At 37.5% G+C, this 18447-nt stretch overlaps 1 protein-coding gene across 1 annotated transcript in view; it reads left to right on the top strand.

Annotated features, from left to right (window-relative positions):
* CTTNBP2NL (CTTNBP2 N-terminal like) overlaps window positions 1–18447 on the top strand; it is a 51385-nt gene that overhangs the window by 8457 nt on the left and 24481 nt on the right. Inside the window, exons 2-3 of the mRNA XM_036122369.2 lie at window positions 4196–4319; window positions 7224–7331. Of these exons, the coding sequence (XP_035978262.1) occupies window positions 7233–7331 (99 nt within the window). The 5' untranslated portion in view covers window positions 4196–4319; window positions 7224–7232. The remainder of the gene's footprint in view (window positions 1–4195; window positions 4320–7223; window positions 7332–18447) is intronic.

Below are 18447 nucleotides of genomic sequence, written 5' to 3'. Positions count from 1 at the left end.
ACATCTGTCATCTAAGGTTGTTCTGGGGGTTGAATTAATTCATGGCAAGTACTTGGAACACTGCCTGGAACACATTAATGTTTATCTTTTTTGTTTTGTTTTTATTTAGCTCAATAAATGTTTATCTTTTTTGTTATTACTATTCCTGCTTGAATTCTTCTTGGAAAACTCTGCTATAAAACTCTGAGGTGGTGGTGATTAACATTGATAGGCTCAATTATATCATTATTCATTTCTGTACTAAGCATAAAGCCAGAAAATCTGGCATCCTAGAATCTGCTGTGAAAAGAGTATGTTTGAATAGAGTACTGAAAGTATTTTTAATGTCAACCTTAATTAGCTTCATTACAGAACTGGTTTCTTGAGGCCTACTTCAAAGTCTGTATTGACTATTGGATATACAAGCATCTCGATCCCTTAGCACTGTTGCAATTTCTTTCTAAGTGCATTATTCGTATTACATTTCAGGATCCTGAAATTTATAATCTCCGAAACTGTTTTGAAACCATTCTGTTTTATATAATACTATATTGTGTGGCTCGAAAAAACAAACTGATAGCAATAAGACAAAGCAAGGCATTCTGAGAAATGTTACAGCACTCTCCTGGTAAAGGGAAGGCTTAGATCTAGTTGCTCTAAGAGACTTTAAAGTAATAAATGGTTAACATGTTGTATTAGTTTGCTAGGGCTGCCATAACAAGGTACCATAGACCAGGTGGCTTAAACAACAGAAATTTATTTTCTCGCAATCCTGGAGGCTAGAAATTGGAAATCAGCGTGTCAGCAGGATTGGTTCTTCTGAGGCCTCTCTCTTTGGCTGTAGTGACCATTTTTCCCCTATGTCTTCACATGATCTTTCCCTGTCACATGTTTGTGTCCAAGTTTCCCCCTCTTCCTAGGATACAGCCATATTAGATTAGCCGCCCCCCCCCCATAACTGCATTTTAACTTAATTCCCTTTTTAAAGACCGTGTCTCCAAATGTATTACATTCTGAGGTGCTGGGGATCAAGACTTCAATATATGAATGGGGGCAGGCACCCAATTTAGCCCAAACACTTTTTTTTTTTCCTGAGAGAGAGAAAGAGAGAGCAGGGGGTGGGGGCAGAGGGAGAGGGAGAATCTTAAGCAGGCTCCACACTCAGTGTGGAGCCCAATGCTGGGCTCAGTTGCACGACCCTGAGATCATGACCTGCTCCGAAATCAAGAGTCAGAGCTTAACTGACTGAGCCACCCAGGCGTCCCCTAGCCCAAGGATCCAAATAGTCCAGTAATATCTTTTATCTTCAACTGAAAGATTGATTTGACATTTGTAGTAAAGCTTATATTGCTTAGTATTGTAGAATTCAGTAAAATATTTGTTTTTATATCTTGGTTTTAGAACCTTTGTAAATAATAATAGCAAAAACAGCTCTCTTTAGTAAATGTACAAAAGATTGCTTTCTTGGTCAGAAAATTATTTTCTGATAGTATTTTGACATGTTTTTCTTCCCTAGCCTAATTCTAAAATGCCAAAAGTGGAATGAGAAGTACAATTTGGAATGTTGTCATTCTCTTACCCCTAAATGCATAAATAACCCTTCTGAAAAACTAGAAGTGCCAGAGGGTGGGGAAACTTAAATCTTTTTGAGATAGTCAAGGTATGTCAACGCCCTCCACCCCCAGATAGTAGGTTGCTTTGGATACATTTTTAAAAATAGCAGTGCATTTTTGTCTGTATTTAGATTTAGTATTTATAAATGTGACATGTTTATTTTTTAAGTTTCATGTATTCTGGGTTTTTAAGGAAGTACATTATCTAGTAGAAAGCTGTCAAAAACACCCATTTTGTATGTCAGTGTTGACTCTGAATTTTAAGAATTAATTGGCCTCCTATATGTTGGCTTAGCTGATACGTATGTGAAAATCCTTACATAATTGGAGCAAATTTGCTTTCTATCTTATTGCTAATACTAAAACTTACTAAATGGCCTGAATCCCAGTCAATTGCAGCCCAAGTATAAGTTTTTTAAATTTGATGTCTCAGTATATATTAAAGAAGTGATTTTTATGCAGTTTGCAAGCGTGATTTTCTGGGCAAAACAACTGATTTGTTTTTTATACTAGCCAAGTTGACTTAAAAAAAAAAAACAGATCTTGTAGATTTTTTAAAGTGTTTCTATGTCCAAATTATCTAAGACTCATCCAAAAATGTGCTTTCCCTCTTTCGTGCCCCATACTATCCACCATTTAGAAATCAAGCCTACAGTTCCACATAAAGACATACACCCAGATACTAGATAGACAAACATCGTACTTGTACTCCACCCTGCCCTGCCCTCCTGCTTACATAGCTATAGAAACTGTTTGGGGTGTTTCTTTTTCTGCCAACCAGTCTCTCTGTGGTAAAAAAGGCAACAACGCCTGCTATCCTGTAGAATTAATTCAGAGTTCCAGAGCAAAAGCTGGGACTTCCTCAAGAATAAAAAGGTACAACCAGAACCAGAACAAATGGAGCTTGGGTATTATCCAGAGAAGGGAAAAGGTCAGAATAAAATGAACAGAACCCAAGCCACAGCAACATATCTCCATGGCAAAATCAGCACTGCCATTTAGGAGGCTCAGGGAGGAGTGAGGGTGCCCTTCTTGATAGCCTCAACGCTTGTGACTGTTGGCACCTAAAAGTTTGTATAGAAGACTCACACACTCCTGACTGTTGGCCCCAACTTGATGGAAAGTAGCATGTGAATAGACCAAATGGTGTGCTGGGCAAACTGATGTTTAAAATCATTTATTGATAACCTAAAAATAAGTTTCGTACATATCCCATAAATAGGCTTATTTTTTCCAGGGTTTTAAAATATGTATAATTTATCTCTTTTCTTATATATATTTATTTTTTAATTGAGAAAACTATAAAGCTTAATATAGCTACAGTTAGCTATACCACAGTGTATGATAATGTATCCAAACAACTTGTCTACGAGTGGTTTTTATTTCAAATTTATAGACTGTGGCATGCCTTGAACAGACCTATCTGCCTCTAAACTCTAAGGAAAGTTGCGTCTTGGAGACATTCAAATGGAAGGAATGAGCTGAGCATCTGGCTGAAATGATCTTGTCTTTCAGAGTTACTTAATGGATGATGACAGTGACAAGTAACAGCTCATTTAGAAAGCAAGTAGAGAATGAGTCTGTAGACTACGATACAGCATGCCAAAAATCTGGCAGTCATATTTCTGACAATTAATATGGAATTAGCAACAGCCTTTTTCCGAGTATCTTGGGCCACATCATTTATATATTAGGCAAAAATGGGAGTCAAGTTTAAGAGTTGTTGCCTTAAAGTACAAGACAAAAGTTATGTCTCCTCATATAAAATTTAAAGCCTATCATCTTTTTAAAAGTTTGCTGGGTCTTAGGGGCGCCTGGGTGGCTCAGTCGTTAAGCGTCTGCCTTCGGCCCAGGTCGTGATCCCAGGGTCCTGGGATCGAGCCCCACATCAGGCTCCCTGCTCAGTGGGAGGCCTGCTTCTCCCTCTCCCACTCCCCCTGCTTGTGTTCCCTCTCTCGCTGTCTCTCTCTGTCAAATAAATAAAATCTTAAAAAAAAAAGTTTGCTGGGTCTGATATACTATTAGGAAAACATAAACACAGAATTTGCATATAATTCAACACTTAATATTTGGGAAAAGGTAGGAGCTGAGATGAGTAATTAGCCTTACAGACAAAGTCCAGATGGTGACAGGTTGATTTGTTTGTTCATTAACTGGCAGGAGGTGAGGGGGTAAGTGCGTACCTTACAAAATTTAGCAGTTTGAAAAGTTCGTTTGTAATTATGTTATTTTCCCATCTGAGTGTATTGTGCATCAGTCATGGTGATTTAAGCAAATAGGCTTTTGTCAATTCAGGGAGACAGTCATTTCTCTTCCAGGACTCTCATAAGTTAGTCCTTGAAATGGCAGTGGACATCTTAAAGTAAAAATGATTTTGAAAGCCCTCACCTTCCCTAACTGTAATTGCAAAAGGGAAGTCATATGCATGGTAGTTTTGCTATATTACTCAGCTTCGACTTGAAGAAGTAGCTGTTTTCTTTCTTGTCTCTGTCAACCCACACCTGTCAGGCCTTATCAGCTGTAATGACAGTTGACATTCATGGGATTTATCAAATCGTTTATAGTATGGTCACATAGACAATAAATTTCTTATTATTTTGCAGCATCGGACACTTTTCCACCATGCTGATGGCATTTTAAATATATTTGTCAATTTTCCCAAATTTTAACTGAAGAAGACCTTAAGAATTTATACTCGAGGACGAAAGTGTGACTGCCAATTATCAGGTCAGTATCACCCCCACCCCCACCGCTACCCCCACTCCCAGGAATATTGCTATCACCTAAAACATAATGCAGTTTTACGGTCTTTCCTTTATATTAAATTTATTGCAATGTCTTGTGTATTGAGATTGGATTCAAATATAAAGAACAGCAAAGAACTGCTGAATTTTAGTATTTCTAAAGAAAGGTTATGGGAATATGTGAAAACAGTCATATTGGTTTTTCAGTTACACAGCTGTGACCCTTTTTTTCCTCCTGTGTCATATTTGTATTGTATTCACTTCATGTAGACACTCAGCTGGACGAGTGGGTACATATTAGCAGAGTGCTCCAGATATTAAAATTTGTGTGCAGAAGCGATCTACAAATGTAGATCACAAGACTATAGTGCTTTATGCCATTGACATAGAATGGAATTTTTTCTTGCCTAGGCTGGACTCCTTTATAATTAAAGTGACTCTGAAGATTGTTTCAATTTTTCTCTTTTATGAGGATGTGTATTTATCACAACAGATCCAAGACTTTGATTTAGGTACAGTCTGTTTTTAGTTCGTTGTATACTCACTTTATTCTTATTTCATTGGATTCTCTAACAATTAATTCTTGATTTTTACCCATGAAAGCTTAGAATGGAAAAAAGAAGGACTTTGGAGATTATCTAGTCTGTCTGATTTTACCTGTGAGGAAACTCAGTGCCGGAGCAACTGGGTAACTTTTTTCCCCAAGGCCATAGAGCTGCTTAGTGGCGGACCTCAGATTTAAATTTTGCACTCCTCACTCCCAGTCTGTTATGCTTTCTTCACATGCCACTGCTTCCTTCAGCCCCAGTTTTAGATCTCTAAATAAGAGTATTGAAAGGCTACAAAGATATTGAAAGAAAAAAAGAAGAATACGTGTGAACACTACCATTATTACTTTGGTACTTCTGCATCCAGTTCATTTACTCAGTGTAGTTGGTATTCGCAGAGTACCTTTACAACTGCCCATTATTCTGCTGAACATCATGGGAGGGAAGAGGATGGGCATAAAATGATAGGATTTTTCCTCTGCTTTTTAATTTCTGCAAGATTAAACCATGAAAACATCAGGAAGAAGGGGAAGGGTTTCATCTAAGAAACCAGTGTGACTCAACTGGTGGCTTAAATTCCTCACCGTTCTTCACTCCAGGTTGCTATCACCCCTCTTCATTTATGTTTCCCAACCACAAAAGGGCAGCTTGAAGGTATTTCTGAGGTCAGATCTTGGCTGCCCCCAATTCTGATAATGCCTTTCTTAGAATTCTTGTGGAAAGTGAGAGAGGATAGTAGTTATTAATAGTTAAACCATTGTTTAGCTTGTATCAGGAATTTGGCAAGATGTTTTACATTTATTAATCCAATCTTCACAGCAACCCTATGAGTTAGATATCATCATCCCCCTTTCACAGATAAGAAAACAGAGAATCAGAAAACTTGCCCCGAATCATGCAACTAAGATGATGCAGACCTGGCATCTATCTGACTGCAAAGCCATACGCTCTTTCCAACATACCATCTTAAATTAAGTGTGTGGCTTTCTTAGGTTTGTGGGCTTTTGTTTTTGTTTTTTTTTAGTTATTTTTAAAATACCTGTTGTGAGAGGTCTTCTGTAATCCAGAAGTGAGGATCACTTACCAGCTGCTGAAACTCGGTAGTTAGAAAGTTAGCAGTTAGAGCTGAAGTTAGATGGAACATATTTTGCCATATGGCAAAAGATTCATACAGCATGTCTTGGAACACAATCTAACAACAGTGAAGTACGCCTTTTCTACACGCTCTCCCTCACTGAGAGGCAGTAGCTCTGGAAGGAATCAATGACTCTTTTGTGTGCCTCCTAAAATTTAATGTGCTCATAAGAGTTGGGAATTACTGGAGGGTGTGTGAACTCGTCATGTTGTAATTCACTTTAAAGGAAACTGTATGAGAGTGACAATTTGGAATTAAAAAGGGGGAGAAGGAAAGTAGTATTTGCTCAGTCTCGGAAGTTATAAAATGTATCTTACTATACCCCTGGTCAGAAGACCCTTGGAAAATTGTGTAGCAGTCTAACTTCTGTCTCTGTGTGGATTTTGAGAAATTAATCTTGTGGAAAGGACTGAGTTTGTGCTATGCAGTTTGCCATTTAACATATTTCAAAAGATGTAAGACTTCTCAGAAACGTGAACTTGCTGAGTCAGATAAATTCAGTTTGTAGTAATCTGTCCAATTAAGATTTTTACTAAGGACAGTATATTTTAAGAAATTATTTAAAAGTATATTTGTATGATGGTTGCATTGAAGTCTTATTTTACTATATGAAATATAAATACCGTGATAGGTGTTTTTCCTTTTTAACTGTTTCACAGAGAACACCTATCACGTGAAAGTAGATGGTTTAAAAGAAAAATGTCTCCCATACTGCCACCGGACATTGTCTTTGCCCAAATTTCGTTTGGAGGGATGCCAGAATGTTTTATATACACTTTAGGAATTTGATTCTCTAAAACTGGGAAATCTTTTCATGATCTCATGATTTTCTGGTGAAATAGTATTCATGGTAACACAAATTTTACCTGCGCTTCTAGTGAACTAAACTCATGACTAATTCTTTCTGAGACCTCCCAGGATGTTCGTAAATATGCCTGGAGGAAAAAAATGATGGAAAATTGATCTTTGTGAGTAGTGATGAAATCCATAATTAAGGTGAATTTTATTTTCTCTTACTGCTCAGTTTATGATTAACACCAGAAAGCTCTTATTTTTTCTACTTAATTGTACAGTTTGCCATCTTAAAGCATTTTTTTACTGTAATTGTTGCTCTTTTCTTGTCTGACTCAATTTATTTTTTTCTTTAGTAATATCAGACTCACTCTGTCTTCTGGAGATTGTCTGATCATTGTCTTTGTTTTAGGCTTTCAGGATGAATCTGGAAAAACTCAGCAAGCCTGAACTCCTAACACTATTCAGTATTCTTGAAGGAGAGCTTGAAGCAAGGGACCTCGTGATAGAGGCTTTAAAGGTGTGTTAAAGAAAAAAAGAGGTCATCGTATGTTTTGAAAGTCATTTCATTGGTTGTAATTTCTTTAACCTGGATGTTTCTGTAGCTCCTGTTGAAGTTCAAGGCCTGGGTATACATACTGATACTTGCTCTGGCAGCTACCTGTGTGGTATGCCTTTAGGGACGTTGGTAAAGCCTTTCTGACCCCAAAATAGTTCCTTAAGTCTCTCTACCTCATGTCTGGACCTTGAACTTCGTTCTTTAGCTTAGAGGCCTTAACCATTTTTGAATGCCAACTGCTTCAGAACCTAATGAGACTTGCTTCCTAAAAAATGTATATACATCCGTATACCAAAATTCAGGATATAATATCTGGGAGATCAAGGACTCCATGAAGACCATCTCTGGATTCCCTAGACCCCAGATAAAGAATTCTTACTTTTTTCTTTTTTTTTTAAAGATTTATTTATTTGACAGAGAGAGACACAGCGAGAGAGAGAACACAAGCAGGGGGAGTGGGAGAGGGAGAAGCAGGCTTCCCGCCGAGCAGGGAGCCCGATGCGGGACTCGATCCCAGGACCCTGGGATCATGACCTGAGCCGAAGGCAGACGCTTAACGACTGAGCCACCCAGGCGCCCCAAGAATTCTTGATTTAGTATTTGGTATCTGTTAAGACACAAGGGGTGGGGGAGGCGGGTCTGTGATATGCTTTCCACTCAGTTTTTCCATGAGCCTAAAACTGCTCTAAAAGGGGTGCCTGGGTGGCTCAGTCAGTCAAGCGTCCAGCTCTGGATCTCAGCTCAGGTGTTGATCTCAGGGTCATGAGTTCAAGCCCCACACTGGGCTCCACACTGGGCGTGGAACCTACTTAAAAATAGTAAGTAAAAATAAAACAAAAAATAAAACTGCTCTAAAAAAATAAAGTCTAATTTAAAAAATACAAGGGGGTATACCTCCTTTCAAGTTTCATGAATCCTGTACACCGTTGGAAGGATGTTTCCCAATTTGTCTTGAGATCAGATTTGGAGAGGCAAAGAAAAGACAGTAACGGTATCTGTGTGAGCAGCAGGAGGATGAGAAGGAGGAGAAATGGTCAAAGAAAAGAGACTTGAGCATGCTGGAGAGAGCATAGTCCCTGCAAAGCTCACCAAGTCTAAGGATCTAAGAAGATGTTTATAGTTTCAAATTTTAGTTAGAGATTATATCAGTATACATCTTAAAGCTCATTGGTAAAAGGTTTATGAAGTACTTTGGGTGTTTTTTGTTTTCAAAATTATCCTCTTTATTAAATATTGCATTAATATTTATTTCATGTGTGTTCATATGAAGCTCCATTGTTGCAGATTTTTTTTAGAGCAACAAAGATAATTTTCTAGATAATTTTCAAGGAGGCTTAGAGAATCAGTGATTTCCTAAGTAGCCAACAACAACCACTCAATAGAGTTCATACAAAAAGCCTTTTTCCCTTCCTGCACTGATATAGAGTAAATGTGTTGTTCATTTAGTCATATCTGGGTAGTCTTTTCTTGGGTTACTCCAAAATTATATTTGTGATAAAAATAAAATCTAAACCTATTATTTCTATATGCTCTTACACTTAATTTGTTTTTCAAGAATGACTGAAAAAGACTGACATTTCTGTCTAATAAATATGCCTCAGGGTAGTTTATCACTGAAAACTATTGGGTTTTTTTGTTTTGTTTTGTTTCCCCGGTAGCTTTGTCATACGTGATAAGTAATTTCCAGTGGTTTCATTCTCCAGAGTGCATGAGGCAATTCCCTTCTGATATGTGGGGGTGGGGGTGGGGACGGAGTCTGTCTTCTTTTCTTCCTTTCCCTGCTTGCTTCAGTCTTGGCTTTGCATGGCTCCCTGCGGATCACATGTTTATGGCTTTGACACATGCCTAGTCACATACGTTAAAGTTTATTGCCTGAGTCTTTGCCTCCCATACCACTAATTAGAACTGTATGACTTTGGTCACGTCATTCAATCTGTCTGGAGCACAGCTTCCTTCTCTGTAATAAGAATAAATGATTAATAACTAGCATTTGTGTGTAACACTACAATTTGCCAGGCATTGCAGATACTGCAACAGTGTAGGAGTCATTTTTTCCCCTTCATGTAGATTCTTTCAGTGCATACCATGTTCCCCATATCCAAGGAACAGTCAGTGGTTGCTAATGTTATGAATGGATGACTTTAGTGTGCCCTCAGAGGTGCCCAGTTTTTTAATGACTCTCCTGCCAACATACATTGCATATAAATGTTCACTCTGGCTGGTGACTCATTTCTGCCACTTCCACAGGCCTTCCTTCCCCTTTTGTCACTATTGGTGAATTTTCTTCCTTTCCCTGTACATCCTTGGAAACTATTCTATTTCTTATAACCCCCTCCATTGTTACCAGTAGTCCTAACCTGATTAAACCCAGGGCACCCTCCCATTTCTTATCCCATATTTTTCTGCTCAATGAAGAGAAGAGAAAAAAGGATTGAGGGAAGTTTGAGCTCGTTCGTAATCCTCACTTCTATTGCCTGGTGTTTTCTCACTTCTTTATCTTGGTTCTTATCTGAGATCCTGGCTCTCTGGTCTGTAGGCATTATCAGCTTAGAACCCAAAGAGTTCGCCACTTAGGCTGCACTGGGAAGTACTTGGCTCATGGCAATGACTCCTTGTAAAACCCAGAAAGCATTTTCCAGGAGCAGTATTATTACAAATAGCCATCAGATTTTAGGAAACTACAGTAATTTGGCAACATTTGTTAAAGAGACTCAGCTGAGGATCTACCCCTACTGGCACTGGGACTCCAGGAGCCGGTTCCCCATAAATATTACAGTTGACTTTTACAAAAACTTGTGTGCCTCAGCCCCTTCACAATTGAGGTAGGGTGGTGGGGGGATGGCTGTCTCTAATGAAAAAACCAGGCTGACCTTATTTTCTCTTTGCTTTTCAGCCTTAGAAATCAAACAAACCTATAGAGCTTTATGTGTCTATTTTGCTAATCATTATATCCTCAGCACCAAGCATAGGGCCTAGCATATAGACACTCAATAAAGGTTTGTCAAACAGATGAAATGATTGTACCATTGTGATGCATTGCTTTAAAAGACTGCCATAAGATTTCAAAGTGAACGTTGTGAATTATTAAATTTTACAGCTTGTTCTTATGTGGCTGCAACATACTGCCTTCTGGTTTTAATGTTAACGGATGCGTAGGTGCTTGTTGCACATGTTTTCCTAAAATACATTTTTTCTGCGCGAATCCAATTTTAGTTACTTCAGGCAGCTTCTGACAAGTTGAAAGAGCAGCTTGAGAAGCAGGAGCTATAATTAAGGGAGCATTTGGATATAAGATACCATTCAGAATCGGGCACAAGTGTTGTGTTTAGTCTGCATAGGGCTTGGAGGTGATAAAGTTATCTTCTGAGGCTTAAGCTAGATGCAGTTTAGATTGAAATGAATAGCTTAGCCAGAAGTGGGACGTCTTTAAACGGTCTATTGTTAGATAAAATAAGTAGCAGCTGGGGTCAAAACTGTTTCAGTCCCTTTGAGAAAAGCAACTGCCATACCAGATTCTTAAAGTTAAAATGAAATCTCTCTTTATTTGTAGTTTTTTGTTTTTTATATTAGTTTATTTGTTTGGGCTTCTGTAATATATAAAGATTTTACTATTATTATTTCTGTAATTCTTGCTTAATAATAAACACCTGTTGGACTTCTCGGACTAATATGGCAGCTTACTAATTTTCTTCCATTTAGTATTTTCTTAATTCATGTCTAGTGGGTTGAAAAGGTTTTGAAATAGTTATGATTGGTTTTTTCCTTCTGTTTAAGTAAAAAAGCTTATCTTTTTTTTCCCTCCTTACCTTCAAAATAGATTTTTTTTCCTGGGCATAAAATCTGTTCTTCAAACTTACAGCTTTGAACAAAACCACATCGTTCACTGTTGCTGCTAAATAAATAGTAGGTCACATTGGCAGGGTTGGGTTTATATAGGGATATATTTATTATAAAGGTCCCAGATCCTACATATAGAGCTATAATTATAAAAGAACTTCATTCCACTGCATCAAAAACTAATGATGTAATGTATGGTGATTAACATAACATAATAAAAAAATTTTTTTTAATTAAAAAAAAGAACTTCATTCATTTTCCAGAATTTCTGCAAAGTACCAGATTGCAACTACATCCTTCTAGAAAAACCCCCACCATAGTTACTTTTCTCCCCCAGAATATGAAAGCCTCCTCATTCTTCTATTGCAGCCAAGACATGTTTGGCATAGAACCAGGAAAGTCAGTAGAAAATAGTGTAATATTCAACTTTTCTATATTTAAATTCTAATTGTTACAGAGGCCATTTATACTTTATTTGGTCCTAATTGAACTTTTATATAAAGTGATTTTCTGTTTTACAAGAGATTATGTCAGAACAAAACATTCTTTGTGAAAATCTTTCTCTTTGACCAGTTTATTTTCATGAATGAGAACACTATAGGAATCCCTTCCACAGTGAAAGCAAATTACATTGCTCATGAACTAACTATCCCGGGGAGGCTGGGGTGGAATCACACAGTTCAACAAGGGAGCCTCAGCTCATTAATTCTAAGCAGCTCTAGGAGATGGCTTCCCAGCGAGGTTTGACTACTCCAGAGGAAGATGGAGGACCCTTAATGGCCATTTAAAAACTTTGGAAAATAGACTCATTTACTCTTAGTTATGATTATTAGAACAAAAGTTTTACAGTCCATCCATTTCGAACAAAAGTATATTCCATAAAGCAAGAAATACTGAAAATATGCTGTTCTTCATACAAAAATGAATCTTTAGAATAAATATTTGTTGTCAATAGGGCTTACACTTTAGCTTGTTTTTCTTGTGGGAATTGATGGTTGTGAGTTGACCCACCCCCACCCCCACCACCAAAAGCATGTATTTTGAGACAGCCGGCAAGGGTTAAGGGTGTGCTCTGGGGCATGAAACAGATGTTATGTTATACCCCCCTCCCACCCCTAATGAAAACAGGAAATACAGGGACAAGGTGGAAGCCTTTTTAGAATGGATTTATTTTTCCCATTGATTTCCTTGTGTATTTCTCCATTGTTTGATTTGGCATATATTGACATACAATAAGCTGCATATATTTAATGTGTATAAATTGATATTTTGTTACATGTATACCCTCATAAAACCATTACTACAATCAAGATAGTGAACATATCCATCCCCTCCCCCAAATTTTCCCCATGCCCCTCTGTGACTCTTTTACCTAACCTTCCCTACTCCTCCCTACACTGGCACCCAACCCACTAATCCAGTAGAGATTAGTTTACATTTTCTGGGATTTTATATAAGTGGAATCATACAGAATGTACATTTTTTTTTCCTTGGCCTGGTATTTCACTCAGTGTGATTATCTTGAGATTTATCCATGTTGTTATTGTATTAATAGTCCATTCCTTTTATTACTGAGTAGTGTTCCATCATATGTCTGCTCCACATCTTTTGGTGAACATTTTCATTGTTTCCAGTTTTGAACTGCTGCAAATAAAACTGCCTATACAAGGCTTTGCATAGGCATATGCTTTCATTTTTTTTGGATAAGTACCCAGGAATGAAATGGTTCTGTTACCTGGTGGGTGTATGTTTGTTTGTTTGTTGTTGTTAAGAAACTGCCAAACTTTTCCAGAGTGGTTATACTACTTTACATTCTCACCAACACTTGGTATGGCCAGTCTTTTTTAATCTTAGCCTTTCTAATAGGTGTGTAATATCTCATTGCAGTTTTAATTTGCATTTCCTTTTTTTTTTTTTTAAGATTTTATTTATTTATTTGACAGAGAGACACAGCCAGAGAGGGAACACAAGCAGGGAGAGTGGGAGAGAGAGAAGCAGGCTTCCTGGGGAGCAGGGAGCCCGATGTGGGGCTCGATCCCAGGACCCTGGGATCATGACCTGAGCTGAAGGCAGACGCTTAACGACTGAGCCACCCAGGCGCCCCAATTTGCATTTCCTTATTGACTAATGATGTTGAGCACCTTTTCATGTGCTTCTTCACCATCTGTATTGTTTCCTGACTTGTTCAAATTTTTTGGCCGTTTTTAAAATTGTTTTCTCATCATTGAATTTTGAGGATTTCTGATTTACCTGGGTGCAAGTGCTTTATCAGATATATATCTTGCAAATATTTTCTCCCTGTTGGTGGCTTCTCATTTTATTCTCTTCACTGTATTTTTTTTTTTTCTTTTTTAAGATTTTACTTATTTATTTGAGGGAGAGGGAAAGAGAAAACATGAGCGGGGGGGCAGGGCAGAAGGACAAGCAGACTCCATGGTGAACAGGGAGCAAGACGCAGGGCTCGATCCCAGGACCCTGAGATAATGACCTGAGCCAAAGCCAGACGTTCAACTGACTGAGCTACCCAGGCACCCCTTAACTGTATCTTTTGAAGAGCAAAAGTTTTTCATTTTGATGAAGTCCAGTTTCTCAATGTTTCTTTTATGGATTTTGCTTCTTTGCCTAAACCAAGATCAGAAAGGTTTTCTCCTGTGCTTTTTCCTATAATTTTATAGTTTAAGTTTTACACTTAGGTCTATGATACAACTTGAATTAATTAATTTGTTATATAGTACAACATATGGATCAAAGTCTTTCTGTTCATATGGATGTCCAATTGTTCTAGCACCACTGGTCGAAAAGACTATCCTTCCTCTGTAGAATATTATCTTTTCTAATCCATGAATATGGTATTTCTCTCCATTTATTTAGGTCTCTCAGCAGTGCTTTATAGTTTTCAGTGTATAGTTTTCAGATGTCTTTCCCATCTTTTGTCAGATGTATCACTAGTAGGGTAGTTCTATTTTTAACTTCTTGAGGAGCCTCCATACTGTTTTCCAGAGTGGCTACACCAGTTTGCATTCCTACCAACAGTATAAGAGGGTTTGCCTTTCTTTGTATCCTCGCCAACATGTTGTTTCCTGAGTTGTTCATTTTAGCCATTCTGACCGGTGTAAGGTGATATCTCATTGTGGTTTTGATTTGTATTTCCCTGATGATGAGTGCTGTTGAACATCTTTTCATGTGTCTGTTAGCCATCTGGATGTCTTTTTTGGAAAAATGTCTGTTCTTGGCCTTCTGCCCATTTCTTAACTGGACTATTCGTTTTTTTGGGTGTTAAGTTTAATAAGTCTTTTATAGATTTTGGATACTAACCCTTTATCAAATATGTCATTTGCAGATATCTTCTCCCATTCCATAGGTTGTCTTTTAGTTTTGTTGATTGTTTCTTTCGCTGTGTAGAAGTTTTTTTATCTTCATAAAGTCCCAGTAGTTCATTTTTGCTTTCCTTTCCCTTGCCTCCTGCAATCTCTTACATCAAGTAGAGTGATGTGGAGTAGCTTTTTCAGCTTTGCTCTACTCCTTTTTAGAAACTAAAATTCTGTAATTTAATTTTTAAAATTTTGCTGAAGAGAGTTCAGTAATTATTTTTCCAACAGCAAAACTTAATAGTAATTTAAAAATCATTAGCCGTCTCAAAAAAAGAAACAGTACTTCTGTTGCTTTAATGAACTGCTCCCTTTAAAGCAGCCTTTATCCCTTGTCTTTATTAGTTTTAATAGTTTACTATCTTCTTATTTTTTTTAAAGATTTTATTTATTTATTAGAGAGAGGGAGAGCACAAGCAGGGGGAACAGCAGGCAGAGGGAGAGGGAGAAGCAGACTCCCCACTGAGCAGAGAGCCAGATGCGGGGCTCAATCCCAGGACCCTGGGATCATGACCTGAGCCAAAGGCAGACGTTTAACTGACCGAGCCACCCAGGTGCCCCTCTCTTATTTTTTGATAAATAATTTTATTTATTATTTTGAATAAATAATTTTTCTAAAGAGGAAAAACAAACAATATTGTACATTTTTCACCTTCTGATAGAATATTATTACCTCTTTCCTAAGGGTAACAGAACTAATCTATCTAATTGAAGTTTAAAGATTATCTTTGAGATTATCTTTTCATGTTAAATGATTTAAATTGTATGTCATATCACTAGCCAGTAAATACACATCAAAATATACTGTTTCTTTATTATTTCCTAGAAAGCATTCTTTTTCTCATTGTTAATTTGGACCACAAGAAGAAAATTTATTTTAAAGGGGATTTATTTATAAGGCAACATCCCTATATCTGAATGCTGTTTCAGAGAGTTACTGCAGTATAGTTAGACATAGTATTACTTTTCTGTTATGCTTTTGAATTAAAAATTCAATGTTGGTTTCTTTTATTAAGTATACTAATCTCAGGACATCTGTTTATTGAAGAGAGTTGCTGTAGTCTAAATGGTTTTATGTAAAAATTTATTTACAGAAAAAATTTTCTATAAGTTACTTCCAATTACTCCCCAAACAGCTCATGATAACATAGTTATATTGTTCTAGTTCCAATTAATTCTTTATAAAAAGTAGCCTTTGCTTAATGGCTACATGAATTAGGTTATACATCCACATGGTGGATTGTTAGGTAGCTATTTTACATAGCTATTTTATGTAGCTGTGTAAATAAATGGTGCCTGGGTGGCTCAGTCGGTTAAGCATCTGCCAGGGTCCTGGAGATCAAGCCCCGCGTCGGGCTCCCTGCTCAGTGGGGAGCCTGTTTCTCCCTCTCCCTCTTCTCCTCCCCTCTGCTTGTGTTTCCTCTCTCTCTCTCTCTGTAAAATAAATAAAATCTTAAAAAAACAGAACAAAACATGATGCATATGAAGACGTTTTAATGACATGGTAATGTTCCTACAGTGTAATATTAAATTTGCAAAGCAGTACATAACATTAAATATATCTTCTAATCTTGATTATAAGAATAACGTGTGCATGTGTGTATACACAAGAAAAGGACTCAAACAAATAGATTGAAATTTGTAGTTTTATTTTTATTTATTTTTTTCTAGAGAGAGAAAGAGTGTCCGTACATGCACAAGTGGAGGGGGGGGGACGGGGAGGGACAGAGGGAGAGAGAGAAATCTTAAGCAGACTCCATGCCCAGCACAGAGCCCAAGGCGGGGCTTGATCTCACAACCCTGAGATCATGACCTGAGCTGAAATCAAGAGTCAGACAATTAACTGACTGAGCGACCCAGGCACCCCTGAAATCTGTAGTTTTAGTATTAATAGTGGTGTCCCTGGGTAGTGGAATCATATGCACATTTTAATTTTTTTCTCCAAAACTTCTGTATTATATGTAAATTACTTTGAAATCAGAAACATTTGCTTTTAAATACAGTAATCTTATACAACAGCTTCTTTTTTTTTTAAGATTTTTTTTTATTTATTCATTTGAGACAGAGATACAGAGAGAGAGAGAGCATGAGCAGGGGGAGGTGCAGAGGGAGAGGGAGAAGCAGGCTCTCCGCTGAGCAGCGAGCTGAATGTGAGACTCGATCCCAGGACCCTGGGATCATGACCTGAGCCGAAGGCAGAGGCTAAACCATCTGAGCCACCCAGGCGCCCCTATACAACAGCTTCTTGTTCAAATTTCTGTTTATTAACAGTCATGCCCTAAGAAGATAATTTAGTTACATATTATTCAGTTTGTAGGGAAAGATGTTAGAGCTAATTAGAACTACAATTAAATTCTAACTTATTTGTTGTTCCTGATAGTGTTAATATTATTCTTTTTCCAACCCACCCTAAATAACTCAATTGTCTCTGCCTGAAAAACCAACCTAAGTTCCCGAGCTATACAATAAAAAGTGCATAGAGTTTTGAGGAAGAAGAAAGAAAGCTATGATAAAGATACTGTTTATCATACCAGAGTCTAAAGAGGTATCTTTCAAACAGTTTTGAAATACATTCCATTGTTCTGCCACAATCCAGGCCACACATAGACACCAACATACATGAATTAACTAAAACAAAAATTTCACCACAATGTATACTAACTTTATGTTTTACTATAATATTTATACTATGCCATGCTATATTATACTATTTTCTTGTCTTTTGTACTTTATTTTTCATTAAATGCTACTAACCTAGTTTCATGATTGTGATCCTACTAACCTAGTTTCATGACCCACTTTTAGAGATTTATCCTACAAATGTACTTAGACCCATCCAATAAAGTGTATGTGTAAGGATATTTATTGCAATATTGGTCATAGCAGCAAAATGCTGGAAACAGGGGCACCCGGGTGGCTCAGTCATTAAGCATCTGCCTTCGGCTCAGGTCATGATCCCAGGGTCCTGGGGTGGAGCCCCGCGTCAGGCTCCCTGCTCAGCGGGAAGCCTGCTTCTCCCTCTCCCACTCCCCCTGCTTGTGTTCCCTCTCTCACTGTGTCTTTCTCTGTCAAATAAATAAATAAAATCTTAAAAAAAAAAAAAAATGCTGGAAACAACTTACGTGTCTGTTAGTAGGGTTCCAGCCAAGTAAATTATGGTATGATTATACAATAGAATACTATGCAACCATTAAAGAGAATGAGAGATAGATCTTTATGTATAACATTCTCCAAGATATAGTAAGTGAATAAATAAGGCACAGAACAGTGGGCATAGAAAAAAAAAAAAAGGAAGAAACAGTATTAAGTTGCAGCTGGTGAAGCCAGAAATACATCTCAAAATACCTCTTCCTTGCTTCCCCTTGGCTTGGTTCCTTTAAGAATAGTAGGAGCTCCAAAAAATGTTCTGCCCTGGGAAGAGAATGAAATTACTGAAAGGGATATACCAGGTTCAGTGGTGGGTACTCTGGCAGAAAAGAGCCAAAAGAAGCAGGAAAGGCTGGTCATATATGGACTGTTTCTAAATAGGGTATTTATATTTAAAAAAAAAAAAAAAAGAAGACTGCATTCTTAAGTGGTTGAACATTGTTATTGCATTCAGAAAAACATTGAGCCCCAGAAAAAACAGCTACCTCTTAAGAGTAGTTGTCTGATATCAGCTACTGGCTGAACAGATTTGACCACATCATCATTCATATTACAAATTATGGCATTTAGTGGTTCGAGAGTAAAAGTTCCAAAAAATAAGCCAATTTCTCATTTAACCGACATCTTCCTATGGCCTGTTTTTCGTATGCCTTTGAGGCAAGAAAGGAGGAACTTAGCTTGTAAAACACACAGGTCTCTAGCAGTTGGGGAGAGGCTTCACAAAA

The sequence above is a fragment of the Halichoerus grypus genome, chromosome 5 (genome assembly GCF_964656455.1).
Source record: "Halichoerus grypus chromosome 5, mHalGry1.hap1.1, whole genome shotgun sequence".
Taxonomy (NCBI): domain Eukaryota; kingdom Metazoa; phylum Chordata; class Mammalia; order Carnivora; family Phocidae; genus Halichoerus; species Halichoerus grypus.
The sequence above is the reverse complement of the archived record's forward strand: the minus strand, read 5'-3'. Positions and strand labels throughout refer to the sequence as shown.